The following is a 19,082-nucleotide window of genomic DNA, read 5'->3' on the forward strand; positions in this document are numbered from 1 at the left end:
TTTCAGTAATAATGATGCTTCTAGTGTTTTTCATTTGCCCTCTCTTGCCGACCAGGGACACAGAGCAGTTTGCAAACAGAGTGGTGAACTGACCAATATATGGCTCTACTGACTTGGATAAGTCTTACAGAGTTACCTTAGCTCCCTCTCTGATTGGACGCCATGTAATTCAGGGTCCCAGCAGGAGACAGATGAACCACTTCAATGGGCAAGGGGAAAGAGTTTATTGAAGTATTTACAGAGGTGTGCACTGGACTCTGGAACTAAGAAGGGACAGTGAGGCACCTAGAGACCAGCAAAAGTGGGATTCTGTGACATACCTTGGCTGGGAGATGAGGGAAAGGACCAGAACCAGAACAAGGCAAGAGCTGCAGCTGTGTGTGAGAGGCGGCCAGACAGAACCTGTGATCTCAGGTGGAGGATTGTGGCCACAACCCAGCCACAGCCCAGCCACAGCCCAGTAGGGAAGAAGCCAGGTGACAGATAGCCAACTCCTTCTCCTTCCAGCTTCTAATCTCCTATCTGTGCCTCCCACTGGCCAAACCTCACCAGAACCAAAGGGTACAGAGCAGGGCAGAGAAGATGGAGAGCGGGTCTCCAAGAGCCACAGAGAATCGCCAGCACAGTCCTAAAGTCAAGGCCAGCCTGCAGGATGTGCCAGAACACTCTAGAAAGTGCCTCATTCAAGAAACCTTGTTATTTCCTAGATATTCTGACCTTGATTCACTTTAGTTAAATTGTTTGGCATGAAGACCAAGTCTTCAAGACCTTCCTTGTTGCGTGGACCCAGTTTCAATAACAGCTGTGCCATTTACTGAGTCCTTTAGCAAGTCCTTAAATTCTTCAAGCCTCCGTGTCTCCCCTTATAAAAAGGTTTCTAAATAGCTGAAGAGTTAAATAGAATAATAAAGTGCCTACATTTATATACATGTATCTGTCAAATGACAACAGTAGCTGTCAGTGTCTTTTGTTGAGTCCTAACTGTTGAAAACTTTCTAAACTTTCTTTATATGGACCAAGTGCTTACCGTATACCCATGAGTTTCACCTATGGCAGGTGCTCAATAGATGCTTGTTGAATTTGGATTCTGAATGGTTTGTTTAGTGCTGAATCAGCTGCCGTGGGCCTCGGACTCCCCACATCTGGGGTGTGTCTGTGACTAGAAGTAGGGAACTGGCACAAAACCCAGACAGAACTTCCGGTGAAGCCCCGAAGAGGGAAAAGTCGAAAGGATTGTGTCAGACAACTAAAACTGGACAATACACACACATAAATATCCCCTCAGAAAGAAAGAGATTGGGTGGAATTGGAACGGGATTGTGTGTTGGGGAGGAAAATGGGCCTATTGGAAGGGAGGTCAAGAAAACCCATTGTGGAGTAGGAATTCTGTCTCAAGTCCTGTGTACAGCCCAGAGTCTCATAATGACTGCCTGCTACTCCTGCAGCTGTCACCTCCCTTTGGTAGAAACCTCAGAGACCCTGGAGGCAGCCCAGTCCCCACCCTGGTACCCAGGTACCTGTCCTGGGGCAAGAGTTTGCAGAACCTCAGGTGAGCCCAGGTCCCTCCATTAGCTGCAAACCTAGGCTCTGGTTGCACCCCAGCTCTGTGCCCTGGTCCTCACGCTAGAGCTCCTACCCCAAGTTCAAGCAGTAGCCTGTTTCTCCAAGCACGACTCCAAGCAGTGGCTCATAGCTTCCCTGGGCAACTCACAACCCCAAGAGACTGGCCAATAAGAGGCTGAGTGATAGTCTTCGCCACTGAAGACTTCAGGTTGGGGGAGTGTCCTGACTCTGTTTGTGTCCCAGCAGGCACTTGATGCAGGACAGAAGAAGACTTTTTTATCAGCAGAATACTTGAATGAACCTTTCCGAGTCCGAAGGGCAATGAGCGTTGTCAGTATCATGACCTCTGTCCTTGAGGGTAAGTACTGTTTGTTGGAATATCCATCCCTTGTGCCATGATGAGTCCCCACATGAGCAGCAGAGAGGATGCCCAAAGCAGGCGTCAAAGGGCACCCATCTCTGTGCCCTGGGATCCTAATGCCCCTCTTTTTTTATGCCCTTGGTTCCATCACCCTTTATCAATGTGTTTTTTTTAACGTGGATAATTTTGCAAAAACAATAGAATCCAATGAATGAAATGCCCGAGTTCATCTTTTATTCAGATTAAAATCTGCTTCATATATATTCACAAAACTAGATTTTAAAAAGTGATCTGGCAGGCACCAGAGAACTTCAAGCTACCACAGGTAGACAAGAAATTGAACAGTCTTTAATTTTCAAACATGGCAAAATTATCCTGATGTTTCTCATGGCTGTAACTTTTACGGTTATAACTTAATTTCTGTCTCAAGCCCCCATTATGCTGAGTAATAGAAGACAATTTAAATAAATTAATCAGGCAATTTAACTAAATCCTTGTTAATTCAGGGTTCCATCAATTAAGTTGGAATCCACTCAGTCTCCCCGGGGATGCATCCAAGTTCCAGTTGCTTACACCAAGGCAAGGGTGGAGGAAAAGAATGGCACTGGGTCATGTCCACCTGACACTGGAGTTCCCAAAGAGCGTGGCTGCATCCTCCTCACCCTGAGTACAAGGCCTGTCTTCTTATCCAGGCTTTATTTTGTCTCGGGGTATGGAAAATACAGCATTAGTCATAGCTGGTTATTTATCTCCCCTAGACACATTTAAAATGTCACGGGCCAGAGGACAGAGAAGGGAGCTTGGATGTTGGTGTGTTCCTGAGAAAGGGGTCTGTGTGCTTTCCTCCAAGCCTGGGCTGAATCCTAATTGTGAGGGAAAGGCATGGTGGATGACAGAAACCAAAAAAATGTTTGAGGGATTTGAAAACAGAGCCAATCTGTGCCCTCTTTCTAGGTGAAGCCAGAGGTGGCAAGCCTTAGAGAGATACCTCCATGCCCAGCATGGCACAGAAACTGTGGTGTAGAATGGACTGGTAAGGTACCTGGTAGAGAAGGCCTGAGGCAGACTCAGAGAGGGCCCAGTGGCCCTGGCATGACAGGACAGTAGCTGGATGATGACCTCACCCCCACTGAAGGCTACAGAAGAAACTGAGTGAGAGCCAAAAAGGGAAAGTGGAGAGGCAAAGAGGGAACAGCCATCTCTGTGGCTCTCCCACCAGAGACCAGATGGGAACGGTGATGACTCAAGTGAAATACACCTGGCCATGACTAGGGACCAGCTCAACTCCCACCAACCTTGAGCCCCCCAGAACTCAGACACCAGATCAGATAATGCAGTAGTAGCAGATATTGAATTAACCAAAACAAAGTCCCCAGGTTGAGGACTTGAAGTACAAATTGAATTCAATTACAGGGAAAAACAACTCTTAAATCACATTTCTTGCATACCTGAGTTTGGGTTTTGAGAAATGTGTACACATTCCAATAACAACAGTGTGCACATCCTCTTCCATGATTTTTCCTCATTGATAATTATTTAGCAATCTGTTTTCATTAGAATGCTGTCTGCACGCTTAACATTTCTCACAGGTGTGTAGAATTTCACCATGCTGCTCTGTCCATGAGTTTGTTGGCTATGTGGGTTGCTTGGAATTTTTTTTTTTTTTTTTTTTTTTTTTGCTGTTAGCCGTCAAACAGCAAATACTAAATACAAACAGCTTGCTTTCTCATTTATTCTTCAGAACTATCAACCTTCCTCCTTCCCTCTTTGTTCATCTCTTCACTCATCAGCAAACATTTGTCGAGCACTGCCATGTGTCTGGCATTGTTCCAGGTGCTGGGGATTCAGTGGTGAACAAGACAGAAGGCTGTGCTCATGGAATCCACATCCTGGGGCCAGGGTATAGAGATGCTAAACACAAACAGATATTCAGGTAGTGATGAGAAGTAGGAGAAACAATAAAATAGGGAAGAAGATGGAGAATAGGGGGCTGCAGAAGGGGCCATTTTACATAAGGTGGTTGCAGAAGGCCGTTCTCTCTAAGGAGACCAGAAATCTGAATGAAGACTTGTGAGAACATGGCGGAGAGAGTTCCAGACAGATGAACAGCAAATGCAATGCATTTTGCAGGAATTAGACAGGAATGAAAAAAAATGAGTGTCCTAAACACATCCCAATTTAGATAAGAACAAAGGAGGTCTTGAGATGGGTGAGAGGCAACAGAGGGTAGTAGTTAAGAACACAGACCCTGGAGCCCAACTTCCTGGGTTTGCATCCCAGCTCTATCCCTTATGGTAAGCTGTGCAACCTTGGAGCTCCATTATCTGCTCTGTGCCTCAGTTTTCTCACCTATAAAGAAGCGGAAACATCACATCTTAGGGTGTTTTATGAGGATTAAATGAGTTAGCACAAATAAAGTGCTTACATCCATGACTGGCACATAATAGATACTCACCAGACGTTGGCTATACTTATTCACTAGGTTGTAAATTCCATGAGAACAGAGATTTGTCTGTTTTGCTCACAGCAGGATTTCCAGTTCCTAGAAGAGCAGTGCATGGTACATAGTAGGCACTCAACAAACAGTTGCTGAAAGGATGGTGAAGGAGTGTGATGCACAAAGGTGATGTTGAAGGAGGGTGATGCTAATTTATAGTGACTTGAACTGATGAACAGGAAGAGAATAAGGAATGATCAGATATCCTGAGGTAGGAAAGACTTCCTCTCAAGGAAGACACTTGGAGAAAAGACTAGGACAGGTAAGAGAAACACTGACATTTTTCAGAGAATCTGGGTAAAGATGACCTTAGGTTAGGTCAAAGTTTTTTGAGCATAGGGCAGGTGACGTGTGATCTTCTCTGGTCAGACAATCTATCCACTACACCCATGGAATACATGAAAGATGCCTGATGCTGCCAGAGTTGTGACAGGATTTACAAAGGCCACCTCTTTGGGAGTGATCATGCCTGAGAAAGTTTGGCTCAATCCAATAAGACCTTGGCCATTCACTGAGCTCAGGGCACTTGAGCCACCTATGCTCGGCATACAAGCTAAGACTTGGCAGTTGTCCAAACCAGAAGACTAGAAGCAGGAGCACAGCAGTGAGCACAGCCTAGTCTCTGCCCTTATGCTGAGTGAGAGAAAGATGGGGAACAAGTTATTACCAGGTACTGAGTGTCTTGAAGGGGAAGTTCAGTATGCTAAGGGAAATACAGTAAGGTTAGCCTGGGGTTAGAAGTATTCCAGGCAGAAAGGACCACAAAATCCCTGAAGCAGAGGAGAGCCTAACACTTGAAGAAATTAAAAAGCCTGATGTGGCTGGAACACAGAGAGTAAAGAGGACAGGGGCTCAAAATAAGGCTAGAGAGATGGACTGGGGCCAGACCCACAGAACTTTCTACACCATATCAAAGAGTTTGGACTTCATCCTAAAAGCAGTGAGGTGCCATTAAAGAATTGGAGACAGGGGAGCTACATTTGCATTTTATAAATGTTGCTGTGAATGCACGTAGAGAATGGAATTAAGAGGAGCAGAGTGTTGGCAGGGAAACCGGTGAGGTGGAAGCCAGGTGAGAGATGGTGGAGCCCCAGCTCTGGGGCAGTGGCAGTGGGGATGACAGGAAATGGGAGGATTCTGTAAGGGGCATAAGATTCAGGACTTGGTTGTCATATGGTTCTGGAGGGATGCTGGTGCAATGACTCAAAGGGAACACTTTAGGGGGAGCAGGGGGGTTCACTGAGGAAAGATGAGAGGGGAAGATCATGAGTTGAGTCTGGGACACATTGGGTTTCAGGCGCCCTTGAAACATCCAGGTAGGGATGTCCAGTAGGAAGTTGAGTTTTGATAAATGGGTCTAGAATTCAGAAGACAAGGGTGACCTTGAGATACATATTTGAAGGCAGTTTGAATATAGATGGTAATTTTGAAACGGGGGAAGTGGTTAAGGTGACATAGACAGAATCAAGTAAGAAGAGAGGAAGGTCTGGAACAGAGTTCTAAGAAACTACTATGTTTAATGATTGAAGAGAAGACATGGAGCCAGCAGAGGGGGCTGAGAAGGAATGCCTAGAAATACAGGAAGACCCAGAAAAATAAAATGCAGAGCCAAGGGGCTAAATTCCTTCAGGAAGAATAGAAAGGTCAAAAGAGGCAATGCTGTAGAAGGATCAAGTAAGATCAAGCCTGAAAAGAGTCCAGGGGCTTTAATCACTTGAATATCTTTGTGATCTGAGCAAGAGAGGATTGGTGGAGTAGGGAAGTAGGCAGAGGCCACGTTGGAGGGGATTGAAGAATAAATGAGAGGTGAGGAAATGGAGATATTGTATACGGACAACTCTTTCAGGAAATTTGCCTGTGAAGGGGAGGAGACAGTAAAATAACACTAAGGTGTAAGTAGAATTGAAGGAAGATTTTTTTGGTTTTCCTGCATGGGTTTTTTTTAAGCATATTTACCTGCTAAGGGGGAGGATCTGTGACAATGGAAGAGACTGAAGATGAAGGAAACAGACAAAATATTCAATAGATTCCTGAAGTGGCAGGAGAGGATGCATGAGTGGGACATTGGCTGCTCATAGGGGGGACACCTCTTTAATCGTAACAAAAGGAAAGGAGGAAAATTCTTTCTGGATTAGCTTTTTGCTGGAGATTCTTCTGGGGAGGAACCATGATCACGTTGCAAGCTAGCAAGTGCGTGATTCTTTTAGCCTCTGCATCTCCCCAGACAGTCAAGATCAGCAATGTTAAAGCTGTTTACAAGGCTGAGTCTCTTTTCCTGTCCTTTCTCACAGACAGGCTGCTTCCTGCCATAATGGCGTATCTGCAAGATTCCTCATTCAGTCCTACTTCCTGTGCTTCTTTTTAGCGCTAAAATAGGTCCAGGGAAGCTCCTGCTTTTGCTCTAACCAGAGATTGTTGATTTTGTCCCCAGGACTTGCTAACTTCTTTAGAGAACCATGCTTTACCAGTTTTGGTATCTGCAGTTTCGAGTGCCCCTTCAGAGGGTCTCCTGCACCCTGATTGACCTGTGCTGCATATGAAAGCCTTTGCACATCACTTATGATTTGAGTTTACAGATGTTACCTGGTTTGAGCAAAAGTAGAGTTTGCGTTTCTCTTCCTCAGTCTCCTTGATACCTTTGGTGCTTTCAGAAAGTAGAAGGGGCAACGCATCCTTTACTTTTTTTAATTGACAAGATTTTTTTTCAGTTTTATTAAGATATAATGGGCAAAATTGTAAGATATTTAAAGAGTACATTGTGATTATTTGATTTACATATACATTGTGAAAGGATTCCCCCATCTAGTTATTAATATAATCATCACCTCATGTATTTATCTTTTTTTTTCTTTTTGGTGAGAACACTTAAGTTCTGCCCTCCTAGCAAATTTCAGTTACACAGTGTTATCAGCTATAGTCACCATATTAGATCCTCATACCTATTCATCTTTGCCTGAAAGTTTGTATCATTTTACCAACCTCTCCCCATTTCCCCCACTCTCCACATTCCTAACAACCCCTAACAACCACATTTCTACTCTCTGTTTCTATAAGTTCAACTTTTTTTTTAGATTCCACATATATGTGATGCCATGCAGTATCGGTGTCTTTCTCTGTCTGGCTTATTTTACTTAGCATCAAGCCCTCAAGGTTGAGGGCAAACACCAAGATTTCCCTCCTTCTCATGACTGAATAATATTCCCTTGTGTATAAATATATGTACCACATCTTCTTTATCCATTCATCCATTGATGGACACTTAGGTTGTTTCCGTATCTTGGCTACTGTGGATAATGCTGCAATAAACACAGGAGTGCAGATATCTCTTTGAGATCCTATTTTCATTTCCTTTGGATGCATATGGAATTAGGATTGCTGGATCATATGATAGTTCTATTTTTAACTTTTGAGGAACCTCCATACTGTTTTCTGCAGTGGCTGTACCAATTTACATTCGTATCCACGATGCACGAGTGTTCTCTTTTCTCCACATCCTTGGCAACACTCATTTGTTGTCTTTTTTATAATAGCCATTCTAACAAGTGTGACGTGGTTTTGATTTACATTTCCCTGATGATTAGTGATGCTGAGGACCTTTTCATGTACCTACTGGCCATTTGTATGTCTTCCCTTTGGAAAAAATGTCTGTTCAGTTCCTCTGCCTATTTTTAAATCAGATTATTTGGTTTTCTGCTATTGAGATATGTGAGTTCTTTATATATTTTGGATATTAACTCCTTGTTAGATACATGATTTGCAAATATTTTCTTCCATTCAGTAAGTTGAATTTTCATTTTGTTGATGATTTCCTTTGCTGTGCAGAAGCTTTTTAGATTGATATAGTCCTACTTGTTTATTTTTGCTTTTGTTGCCTTTGCTTTTGGTGTCAAATCCAAAAAATCATTGCCAAGAGTTTGCATTTCTATTTCTCAGTCTCCTTGACAGCTTTGTTGATTCCTGGAAGTAGAAAGGTCAGTACATTTTTTGCTCCACTATTTTAAATAGACCTTCTCTCTCTTTTTTTTAAATAGACTCTCTTTATCAAATTTTTGTTTAGAACATTTTTGTTTGAATAGGCAATACATTATACAGAATTTAAAAGATACAAAAGGGCATATAAAAAAAGGGCATATATAAAAAAGAAATATCCCTTTGTCCACTCAGTTCCCCTCCCCAGAAACAATACTCAAACCAGCTGTTTTGTGTTTCTTTCCAAAAATACTCTATATACGTTCAATCAAAAGTCTATAGCCTTTTCCTTCTTTGGAAATGGTAGCATATCACATAGTTATTCTGCACCACAGTTTATTCAGTTAATGTATTTTGAAAATCATTCTACGTAAATATCCTTATGCTTTCCAATAACAGTTAGTATTACATTGTATGGATGTACCATAATTTATTTAACCATTTCGCTCTTGATGGGAAGCAAACTCCGCAGCCAATACATCACTTTCTACATGCACAAATTTAACTATAGGTTAAACACCTTGAAGGGAAATTGCTTTGTCAAAAGGGATATGCATTTTTAATTTTGAAACATGATGGATGCTTTGCATAAATGTACCACTTTTCACCCACCCAAGCAATAGATGATATTGCCTTTCAACCCACACCCTCCCAAACACAATTACCAGACTGTTTTATCTTTGCAAATCTGATCAGTGAAAATAATGTCTTAGTACAGTCTTATTTTGCATTTCTCTTATTTTGAGTATTGTTGGCAATCTTTTCAAATATTTATAAACCATTTGAATTTTCTTTTTGGAAACTATCTGATCCTTTTTCTGTTGGGTTGGTCTTTTTCTCCCTGATTTTTAAGAGTTCTTATTTATTAACGAAATTAGTATTTTGTCTGTGATATGAGCCATGATTATTTTTCTCATTTTTCTACTTTATTTGACCAAATGTTTTAAAGATTATAAATCCACAGTAAGTCATTAAAACAATGTGATAGTAAAAATAAACAGTCTGATCTATGGAAGAGAAATGGGCACAAGTGTATATGAAAACATATGGAAATAACTTGTGACCAAAATGAAACTTCAAATCCTTTGGAAAATGAGGTATTATGCAATAAATAGTGTTAATATAAATAACCAGAGGTTCAAAACAATAAACTGGATCACTATCTTACTCCATACTCAAAATAAACTCCAGATGCACCAAAATTTTAAATGAAAAAAGTAAAGCTACAAAAGAACTAGAAGAAACTTGGATAGATTTTTTCTAAATCTCGCAGTGAGAAAGGCTTTGTTTAAAAGGCATGAAAGCAAGAAACATAAAGAACAGCACTGACAAATTTGGCTACATATAAATTTTTTAATTATCTATGGGAAAAAGAAACAGCAGAATTTGGCAGCATACATTTATTTCTATAAACTCGTTTTTTTGAAAAAATGCATGTAGTAAAAAAAAGTATTCAAATACTACAAACGAGGGGCTGGCCCCATGGCCGAGTGGTTAAGTTCATGCGCTCCGCTTCAGTGGCCCAGGGTTTCACCGGTTCGGATCCTGGGCGCAGACATGGCACCACTCGTCAGGCCACACTGAGGTGGCGTCCCACATAGCACAACCAGAGGCACTCACAACTAGAACATACAACTATGTACTGGGGGGCTTTGGGGAGAAGAAGAAGGAAAAGAAAAGAAAATAAGGGAAAAAAAAGAAAATAAAGGGAAAAAAATGATTGGTAACAGTTGTCAGCCAGCTCAGGTGCCAACCTTTAAGAAAAAGAGATTAGGCTGGCATTGAAAAAAAAAATACTACAAATGTGTGTACAATGAAAATTATGTCTCTATTCCACCAAAGATCCTCCTTGCTCCTCAGGCTCCAGTGCGCTCCACCAGTTTCTCTTGTGTCCTTCACGCAATATTCTATACATATATAAGCACACATGCACACACATACACACACACACACATTTCACAGATTTTTTTAATATCTTCATAACTAAATCTGTCTCATCCTTTTTCATAAGGTACATTACCCGTTGTTCCCTTTTTTATTATTCTTATAAATGATGGACATCACCTCTTTTTGCCCAGATAGGCTGGATTTATCTGCAGGGTGCATATGTTACAGTGGAATTTATAGACAGCCCTAAAGCTACTCAGTTGCCCTCCACAGAGGTGGTCCCAGTTACACATCCAAGTGGGGAGTTGATGGAAGCAGCTAGAGAGATGAACCTGGTGCTTAAGGAAGAGATCAGAAAGTGGACATATAATTTGAGGGGAATCAGCATAGAGATGGTTTAGAGAGAGAAAAAAAAGAGAGACTAAGGAGAGAATACTTGAGTTCTCCAACATGTAGAGGCTGGAAGGGAAGACAGAGACAGGAATAGAAACAGAGAAGAAGCAGTCACTGAAACAGGAGAAAAACCAAGAGATTGTGATGTCCCAGAAGCCAGATAGACAAAAGGTTTCAAGGAGAGCATTATAAATTCTGTTAAATGCTCTGAGAGACAGAGTAAGGCAAGGACTGGAAACTGAGGATTTGAATTTAGAAGGGGTAAAGCCCTGATTCCAGGGGTCGGGGAGGGAACAGGAAGTGAGAAACTGGAGATGGTTAAGTGTAGAAAACTCTTACAGGGAATTTTGCTGTTAAGGGGACAGTACATGATAGATAACGTAGGGTCCAAGGAGACCTTTTTAAAAGTAGAGATATAATGAAAGCATGTTCACATGCTGATGGGAATGGCCCAGAGAGGAGAGAAAGGGGAGGACACAGGCTTTGAGGAGGTGCGAGACGGAGGGGCCCCTCCACAGGTGGGAGGAGTCCAGCGAGCTCAGGTGCTAAGCAGGGCACAAGGCGGAACGTGGGGATGGACTTGGAGATTCGTTGCAGACTCAGTGATAGGAAGAAGAGGAAGTTCTTGGGTGAGTGATTCTGTATTCTGAGGGAATCAAAGGGAGCTCATCAGCAGAGAGTGAGGATTAGAGAAGGAGAGGTACAGGCTGGAGGCGAGAGGAGGAGACGATGCTATCCTGGAAGACTGAAGGAGTGGACTGAAATGGAGAAACATGGCAGGATTTCTGGACAATGACAAGCTGGGACTCATGAATCTCTGGTGGGACCAGTCAGCATGGGTGCATATTTTTCCGACTAGGTTCACTTTGTTGGGTACAGTCTGCACTTTGGGTTTATTCAGGGCTGGGGTTTTGCAACAAGTCCAATGAAGGGGGAGAGGGGCAAGGGAATTGAGGATATCTGCAAGGGAGTATGTAGAGGGGTGGACATGAAATCTAAGCTGGGTAAGTTGAGACATAGGCAATGGACAGTTAAAAAGTGTAGGGGCCATGGTTTAGAGGACCGAACGGGACAGAGATTGGATTGCACTTGCTAAACTGGAGGAGCTCAACAAATAGAAAATGGAAATCAGAGAGAGGGGGTGCTGAAGTGGAGATTGGAGGTGGTAGTTATTAGTAATGGAAAGGTCTAGGGGATGGCCATGGGACGGGACTCTGAGACAATGCATGGCTAACAGCTATCATTGACCACACTTGTGATGCAGAACTCGAGGAGTCTGAGCAGAGATGCCCACCCTGCCTGACCAGATTGGCTCAGAAGTATCTGATCTGGGAGTGCTGCCCCACATGGGTGAAGCTCAAGACATTTCTCTTCGAGATTGTGACGGACCCCTTTGCAGAGCTCACCATCACCTTGTGCATCGTGGTGAACACCGTCTTTATGGCCATGGAGCACCACGGCATGAGTTCCACCTTCGAAGCCATGCTCCAGATAGGCAACATCGTGAGTGCACTGCCAGCCATTGCCTGCGCTGTTTTGGCTGGGGGGCTTTGGGTGGGTGACAGCATGCCGTCATTTGTTAGAGTGTTGATCTAGCTAGCTGAGAGGAGCAGTGAAGGAGAGGTAGGGACATTGAGTGCAGGAAGTCAAGTCTGGAGGACCAGGCTGATTTGGTGGGAATTGCTTTGGGATGAATAAGCACAGAGAAGTGGACCAAGAGAGCCATGACCTAGGGGCATCTAGCTCCCCTTTACAGGACTTAGGACAGCCACTTGAATTCTCCAGATCTCAGCTGCCTCTACCTTGAAATGAGGATAATTGTCCCTTTCCCAACTAAAGACAACCTATGGACTTGCAAGTTCCTTCCTGTTTTATTGCTTTTATGACCGCAAAACACAGTGACTGTGGTTTTTCAGTGCTGTCATCTAAGGGCACAAAGAGTGGGAGGGGAAGGGGAAGATAATGAGAGGGAGGGAACATGGAGACCTGGTTGCTGTTGTAACAAAAGCGTCAGGGAGTCAGAACTCTTCTTTTGTATCTGGCTTATACATGATGCAACTTTAAATTTTCCTCCATTATTTTTTAGTATTATTTGCTTTAAACAAGATAAAATCCATACTGGATTTCACTACATGCCAAGTAAAGTATCTGACTCAGAGGGAGAACAAGTGTCCTCAACCTGTGACCCCTCACAGGGATAATAACAGTAGCCAACTTTATTGGAACACTTACTCAAAACCAGATTTGGTCTCAGATGCTTCTCATGGATTATCTCATTGTATTTTCACAACAACCCTGGTAGACTGTTATTTTGACAACAACCCTCAGTAGGTACCTGGTAGGTATTATTGTTATTCCATTTCTCAGAAGGAAAAACTGAGGCACAGGAGATTAAATAATTTGCCCAAGGTCGTAGAGGTGAGTAAGTGGCAGCATCGAGATTTGAACCTAGGCCAATTGGCTCCAGAGCTCACACTTCTCAACTCCTGGGCTAAACTCCCTCACAGGACGTGCTGATGTGTGTGAGAGAGTTTGCGTGTTGAATGCATGTGTATGTGTGTGGGTGTGTGGGAATGTGCACAGGAGCGAACGAGAGAGCGTACGCACACACACGCGATAAGCAGAACCTAGGAAGGTCAGGGTCTTGCCTCCATGTGTTCACCCCATACCATGTGGTCCTCCACACCAGTGGTCACCCCGCAAAAGGTGGCCCACTAGGTCCACCGGGACCCTCTAGCTCTTCTGAATCCTCTCGTAGGCTGCAGACTTAGGTAGAAGGAGAGGTCCCAGAAAATGTGACTACTCTTCCTTAGAAAGCTCCCCACTCCCTGAAAATCCAGAGATGTGAAAAAGATTCCAGTAGGTTCTGGAATACTGTGAAACCAGCGTGCCTTAGTTTTGGCAGCCCCTAGCCTAAGAGTCACATTCTATTTAAAGTTGATTTGCAAAGAGGAAATGGAAAGAGAAGGGAGAGTTCATTCTCCAAGAAGTCAGCATAGACTACAGAGAGCCTTACGAAAGAGACCTCTGAGCTCACGCCCTGATTTTACCTTGGAAAAGTTGAGGCAAGAAAGAGAAAAGGACTTTACCCCTGTGAAAGAGCACAGTGCCATTTTCTAGAAAGAAAGGCAGGCATTGTTTGGTGCTTATGATGAGTTAGGGGCTTTATAAGTCTTATCTCTGCATCACAACAATGCTATGAAGTTATCAGTCACCCTCACAGCCCAAAAGAAGGCACTAAGACTCAGAGAGGTTAAGTATCGTGCCTGAGGTGGCATAGCAGGTGAAGGTGGAGCCAGAGTTGACTCAGGTCTCTCTAGGGCACAGGACCTCACCCCCGCCCCCTGCCACACCACAGGGCTTCTCTACAACGGGCGCTCAGTAGATGCTCTTTGAATTACACAGTTGCAGTCTTGTGCACTAGGCAAGTCACTTAAACTCTCAGCCGGTCCCTTGACTGTAAAAGGGACGCAATCGTCTCTGTTTTCCAGGCTGGCCAGAGGCTTTGATGAGAGCAAATGAGAGAAAAGCACCTGGCCCTGATCTTTGCTTTCTTCCTCCTCTGCCTCCCTCTCCTGCTGGTTATTGCATGGCTGAGCCTGGTCCTGACCTCTCTCAATGTCAGACTTCCATCCTGTTTAAGACAATTAGAGACACTCAGAGCTGAAAGAATCTTGGAGACATTGTATTCCCATTGTTCTTGCTAATAGCTATTATTTATTAATGAATTACTATCTGCCAGGACCTTTGCTGAGAACTGCATAGGCATCATCTCATTTTATATGCCCATTATGCAGATGAGGAAATTGAGGTACAGAGAAGACGCATTCCTTGTCCAACCTTACACAAGCCAGGAAATGGCTGAGCTGGAATTTTTATCTGGGTCTGTGCTGCTCCACAATCCATGCTTTTAAGCTACTGAACCAGACTGACTTCTCATTTCCACTATTATATGAGAATTATCCTAATGATTATCCACTTACTCCACTTCTACCGCCATTCATATGGAAACACTGAACCATGGGTTCTAACGCACATTCCCTGAGCACTGGTCCAGAGATTTCTCTATGGGCCACATGAATGTTCCCATCCATAATCCTTCAGGAGCCTACGGAAAATATAGAAACTGAATAAAAACAAGATAAAAGGATGTGCTGTTTTATACACATTTTCCTTCTGTCCTATTTGTCATTGTCCCCTCCCCCCAGACACTGCTGAGATGGATCCTTTTTCCACCCACAGGTCTTTACTGTGTTTTTTACTGCTGAAATGGTCTTGAAAATCATTGCTTTGGACCCCTACTATTACTTCCAGAAGAGGTGGAACATCTTTGACTGCATCATCGTCACTGTGAGCCTGATGGAGCTGGGCGCAGCCAAGAAGGGAAGCATGTCAGTGCTGCGGACCTTTCGCCTGGTAATGTTTTCGCTTGGTGACTTGGGGAAACCACCCCCACATCCAGGGAGGCTCACTCCTGGAAACAGACACTGTCTTTTGGAGACCCGGCCAGCCAGCTCCTTCTTCCTTTCTTATCCCTATGGGAGGGGGGCAGGGCATGGCTCCTGGGAGCTGGAGTCTTGGAGCTTTCCACTTACTTACCGTAGGAGCATGCCTTCTCCTCTCTGAGCCTGGGTCCCCTCACCTGCATCAAGAAGGGACTTCCCAGCATGCTCCTGTTCTCTTTCAAATAAAAATAACAACACTAATCATAGCAGCTACTGTTTCTTGAGCACTGACAATGTGTCGGGCACAGTGCTAAACCCCTGACAAAACATATCTCATTTCATGCTTATGATGACCCTGGGAGAGAGTTGTTTTCACTATCCCCATGAATAGAGGAGGAAAACTGAGACACAGAGTGGTTAGATGGTGACCTGAAGTCTCCCAGCTGCCGAGTGACCTGCATCTCAAAGCCAGGTTGCCTGACTCCAGCGTCCCAGATTCTCTTGCCTCAAGGAGGTCATCCTGATTCCTGGTGCCCTGAATCACAGCCCCAATGTCTTGTGCACCTCAAAAACTGCCTTCAAGTACCCTCATGTCCTGGCTCTTCTCCAAACTCAGCTCCGGGACTCCCTTTAAGGAGGAATCCCCTATTCAAGTTGCTAGTGCCCCGCTACCCACAGGTCACCCGCTCTTATGAGAGCCATATCTATCAGATTTGTCAGATTCCCAAGAGGACAGTCTGAGATAACTGGGGTCCTGCAGTTCCCCAGGCCGTCTGGAGGAAGCATGGCACCTCACCGACCCTTGGGAGTAGACAAGAGGCTTGAAGAAATCGTGTGGCTTCTTAGCATGAGCCCCTTGTTCTCAGTATTCTCTCAGTGCCAACAGGGGGCCCTGTGTCTTGCTTCAGAGAGAGATGAAGGAAAGCATGCCCGGCAATCTCACCAAGTCCTCTTCTAGGCCAGAAGGTCTGCTTGGGGCCCTCTTGGGGGAGCCAGCGAAATGGCACTGAGCTCCTGGACTTGATTTACTCGCATCGGGGTGGCAAACTCAAACCCTAAAGGAACCAGGTGGGCAATGAAATCAAACTGGCAAGGGAGAGATATTGGCCCTGGATATTTGTCCCATGGAAACAGACAGGGACGACTCGGTCCTGCCTGGGCAGAGCCAACAGGGAGGACAACTCCAGGGAGGGGCATAGACACAAAAATCAGCATGACTTAAGCCAAAGAGGTGATTTTGTCCATTATTGCCATAGTTTCCAATTTTTCACAAGAAACAGAAATGTAGATCTTTATGTGAATATTTTTAATATTGGCTACGAATCCAATTTTATACGAAGTACTCTAAAGTCAAACAAAACGTGTTCCTGGATGCATTTGTGCCATGCGCCATTGGTTTACGACCTCTGCCTGAGAGGATGGTGCTCTCACCATCCTGTGGAGGAGAGGGCAGAGTGAGCCTGCAGAGCTCCTGATGCATAACCTGGAAACCTGAGAAGATCAGAATTAGATCACACTTTCAGATGGACAGATTTCTCTAAGCACCTAGAAAATGAGGACAAGAGACGGGTCCCTAAGCTAGTGGTCAGCAGAAACCATCCATGCACGATTCCATCCTCCCTGTGCCCTGGGAGGGCCCGAAGTTAGTTTCCTAATAAAATATGAACATTTTTGGAATACTTTGGAAAACACAAGCTTGGTGTTTTAAAGTCTATGTGCTACTTTTGTTGGGATTCCATGAAGCCAGCAGTCTCAAACAACCAAAAATAGGCAGTTTTACTCCACAGCCTGGGCCTACAGAATTCTCCAGGTGTCTCCCCTCTGCCCCCGTCCTGATCCTGATTGACTCACAACGCCCCGGCCACCAGCCCCACACTTTCTTGGCATCATTTGGTCCTCCGCCTCCATCATCTCCACCTCCCTCGTTACCTGCCTTAGATTTCACGGTCCACCAATATTATGATGCCCTTGAAAACAGACTCAACCACCTTTCCTCTCTGCCGCTTCACACTTTTGTGTTTGGCAAAACCCTAACATGGAATTGAAGCCAATATTTCCCTCTGCCATGTCTGCACCTGAGCTGTGAACATTACCACAGAAAATTCACTCAGCCCAGACATCAGTTTCATATTTTTTATTAGGAGGCTTTATTTTTTAGAACAGCTTTATATTTATTAGAAAAACTGAGGAGATAGTACAGAGAATTCCCATATTATCCCCCCCACACACACACACATACAGTTTCTCCTATTATTAGAATCTTGCATTCGTGTGGTGCATTTCTTACAACTCTTCAGTGGTTTCTCATCGCTGTGAGGAAAAAATCCAGAGTCCCCGTGATGGTCTACAAAGTTCTGCATAATCAGGGCCTGCCTGCTTCTCCAAACATCTCCTCTTGCCCATTTTGCTCCAGCCAGAGTGGCCTCCTTTCTTGTCCTCACATGTAACAAACCTGTTCCTGCCTCCAGGCCTTTGCACGTTTATTCCCTCTGCCTTGAATGCTTTTCCGCCAGTCTTTACTTAGCTCATTCATTCTCATCTTTCCTGGCTCAACTCACACATCACCCCCTCAGAAAGATCCTCCCCAACCACATTCTCTACAGTTGGATTCTCTCATCAAACTAACCTTTTCCCCCACAGTTTACTATTATTCTGATATTCCATGAGAAAAACAACAGAGCTTTCTTGTTTACCATTCTATCTCAAGGGCCTAGCAGGAGCCCCAGCACATAGTAGGAACTCAATAAATACTTACTGATTGAAGAAAGAAAGAAAAAAAGGGAAGAAGGAAGAAACGGCAATTCTGTGTCTTCATTCTTGCTTCTTCCTCTCTTTTAAAGTACCATTCCTTCTCTTCCTATCATTTAAGGCCTTGATCCTTTAATCCATTGGCCTGTCCTTGGACCAATACTACACTGTCTCAGTTACTGCACTGGCCTTGAATCTGTGTCTATAAGGCATGTCGCCCACCTTGTTTTATTTCCTCAAAAATATCTTGGCCCCTGCACTTCCATATTCATTTTAAAATCAACTTCCTGCATACAAACAAAGCTGTTATCTTTTTCTATTGGGGCTGCAATCATCTATAGATCAATTTAGGAAGAAATATACCCTCACACTATGTAGCCTTCCAATCTATGAAAATAGCATACTCTCCAATTATTTCAATCTTTCAATAGTTTTATAACTTCTCCATAAAGTTTTATAATTTTCTCCACAAAAGATTTTCTCCATATCTTTTGTTAGATTTATTCCTAGAAACTCCTTAGTTCATTATGCTGTTCTAAATGAAATCTCTCTTTTGTGTGTGTGTGTGTGAGGAAGATTGGCCCGAGCTAACATTTGTTGCCCATCCTCCTCTTTTTGCTTGAGGAAGATTGGCCCTGAGCTAACATCTGTGCCAGTCTTCCTCTATTTTGTATGTGGGATGCCACCACAGCATGGCTTGACCAGTAGTGTGCAGGTCCACGCCCAGGATCCAAACCTGTGAATCCCAGACCACTGAAGCAAAGCACATGAATTTAGCCACTACACCACTGGGCTGGCCTCGAAATCTCTTTTTAATGTCCTTTTCTGTCTTTTTTTTTCTTTTTGTAGCATTTTGCTATTTGATATTTTTGTATCCAGAAATCTCTCATTTAATTCTAATGATTTATCTATATAATCTTTTAAATTTTTTACACAATCATATCATATGCAAATAATGAGTTTTGTTTCTTCTTTTCTAATTCTTACACTATTTTGGGTTTTTTTATTACATTATTGTTCTGATTAGGACATCCAGCACACTTTTGAAAAGAAGCGTTAATAGTAGACATCCGTGCCATTTTCCTGATCTCAAAGAGAATGCTTTCAGTATTTCATCAAGTCCGATATTGAGGGCAGATTATTTTAGAGATTAAAAGAAAACCTTCATCAGTTTAGGAAGCTCTCTTTTGTTAAAAATATTTATCACGAAGAAATGATG

The 19,082-nt window shown here is 43.5% G+C and overlaps 1 protein-coding gene across 3 annotated transcripts in view; it reads left to right on the forward strand.

Annotated features, from left to right (window-relative positions):
- Positions 1-19,082, forward strand: part of SCN10A (sodium voltage-gated channel alpha subunit 10) — a 92,655-nt gene that overhangs the window by 32,976 nt on the left and 40,597 nt on the right. For all 3 annotated transcript variants that reach the window (XM_044754935.2, XM_070492845.1, XM_070492846.1), the window contains 3 exons: positions 1,810-1,921; positions 11,935-12,173; positions 14,913-15,086. In XM_044754935.2, the coding sequence (XP_044610870.2) occupies positions 1,810-1,921; positions 11,935-12,173; positions 14,913-15,086 (525 nt within the window). The remainder of the gene's footprint in view (positions 1-1,809; positions 1,922-11,934; positions 12,174-14,912; positions 15,087-19,082) is intronic.

This window comes from Equus asinus, chromosome 21, assembly GCF_041296235.1.
Source record: "Equus asinus isolate D_3611 breed Donkey chromosome 21, EquAss-T2T_v2, whole genome shotgun sequence".
Taxonomy (NCBI): Eukaryota; Metazoa; Chordata; class Mammalia; order Perissodactyla; family Equidae; genus Equus; species Equus asinus.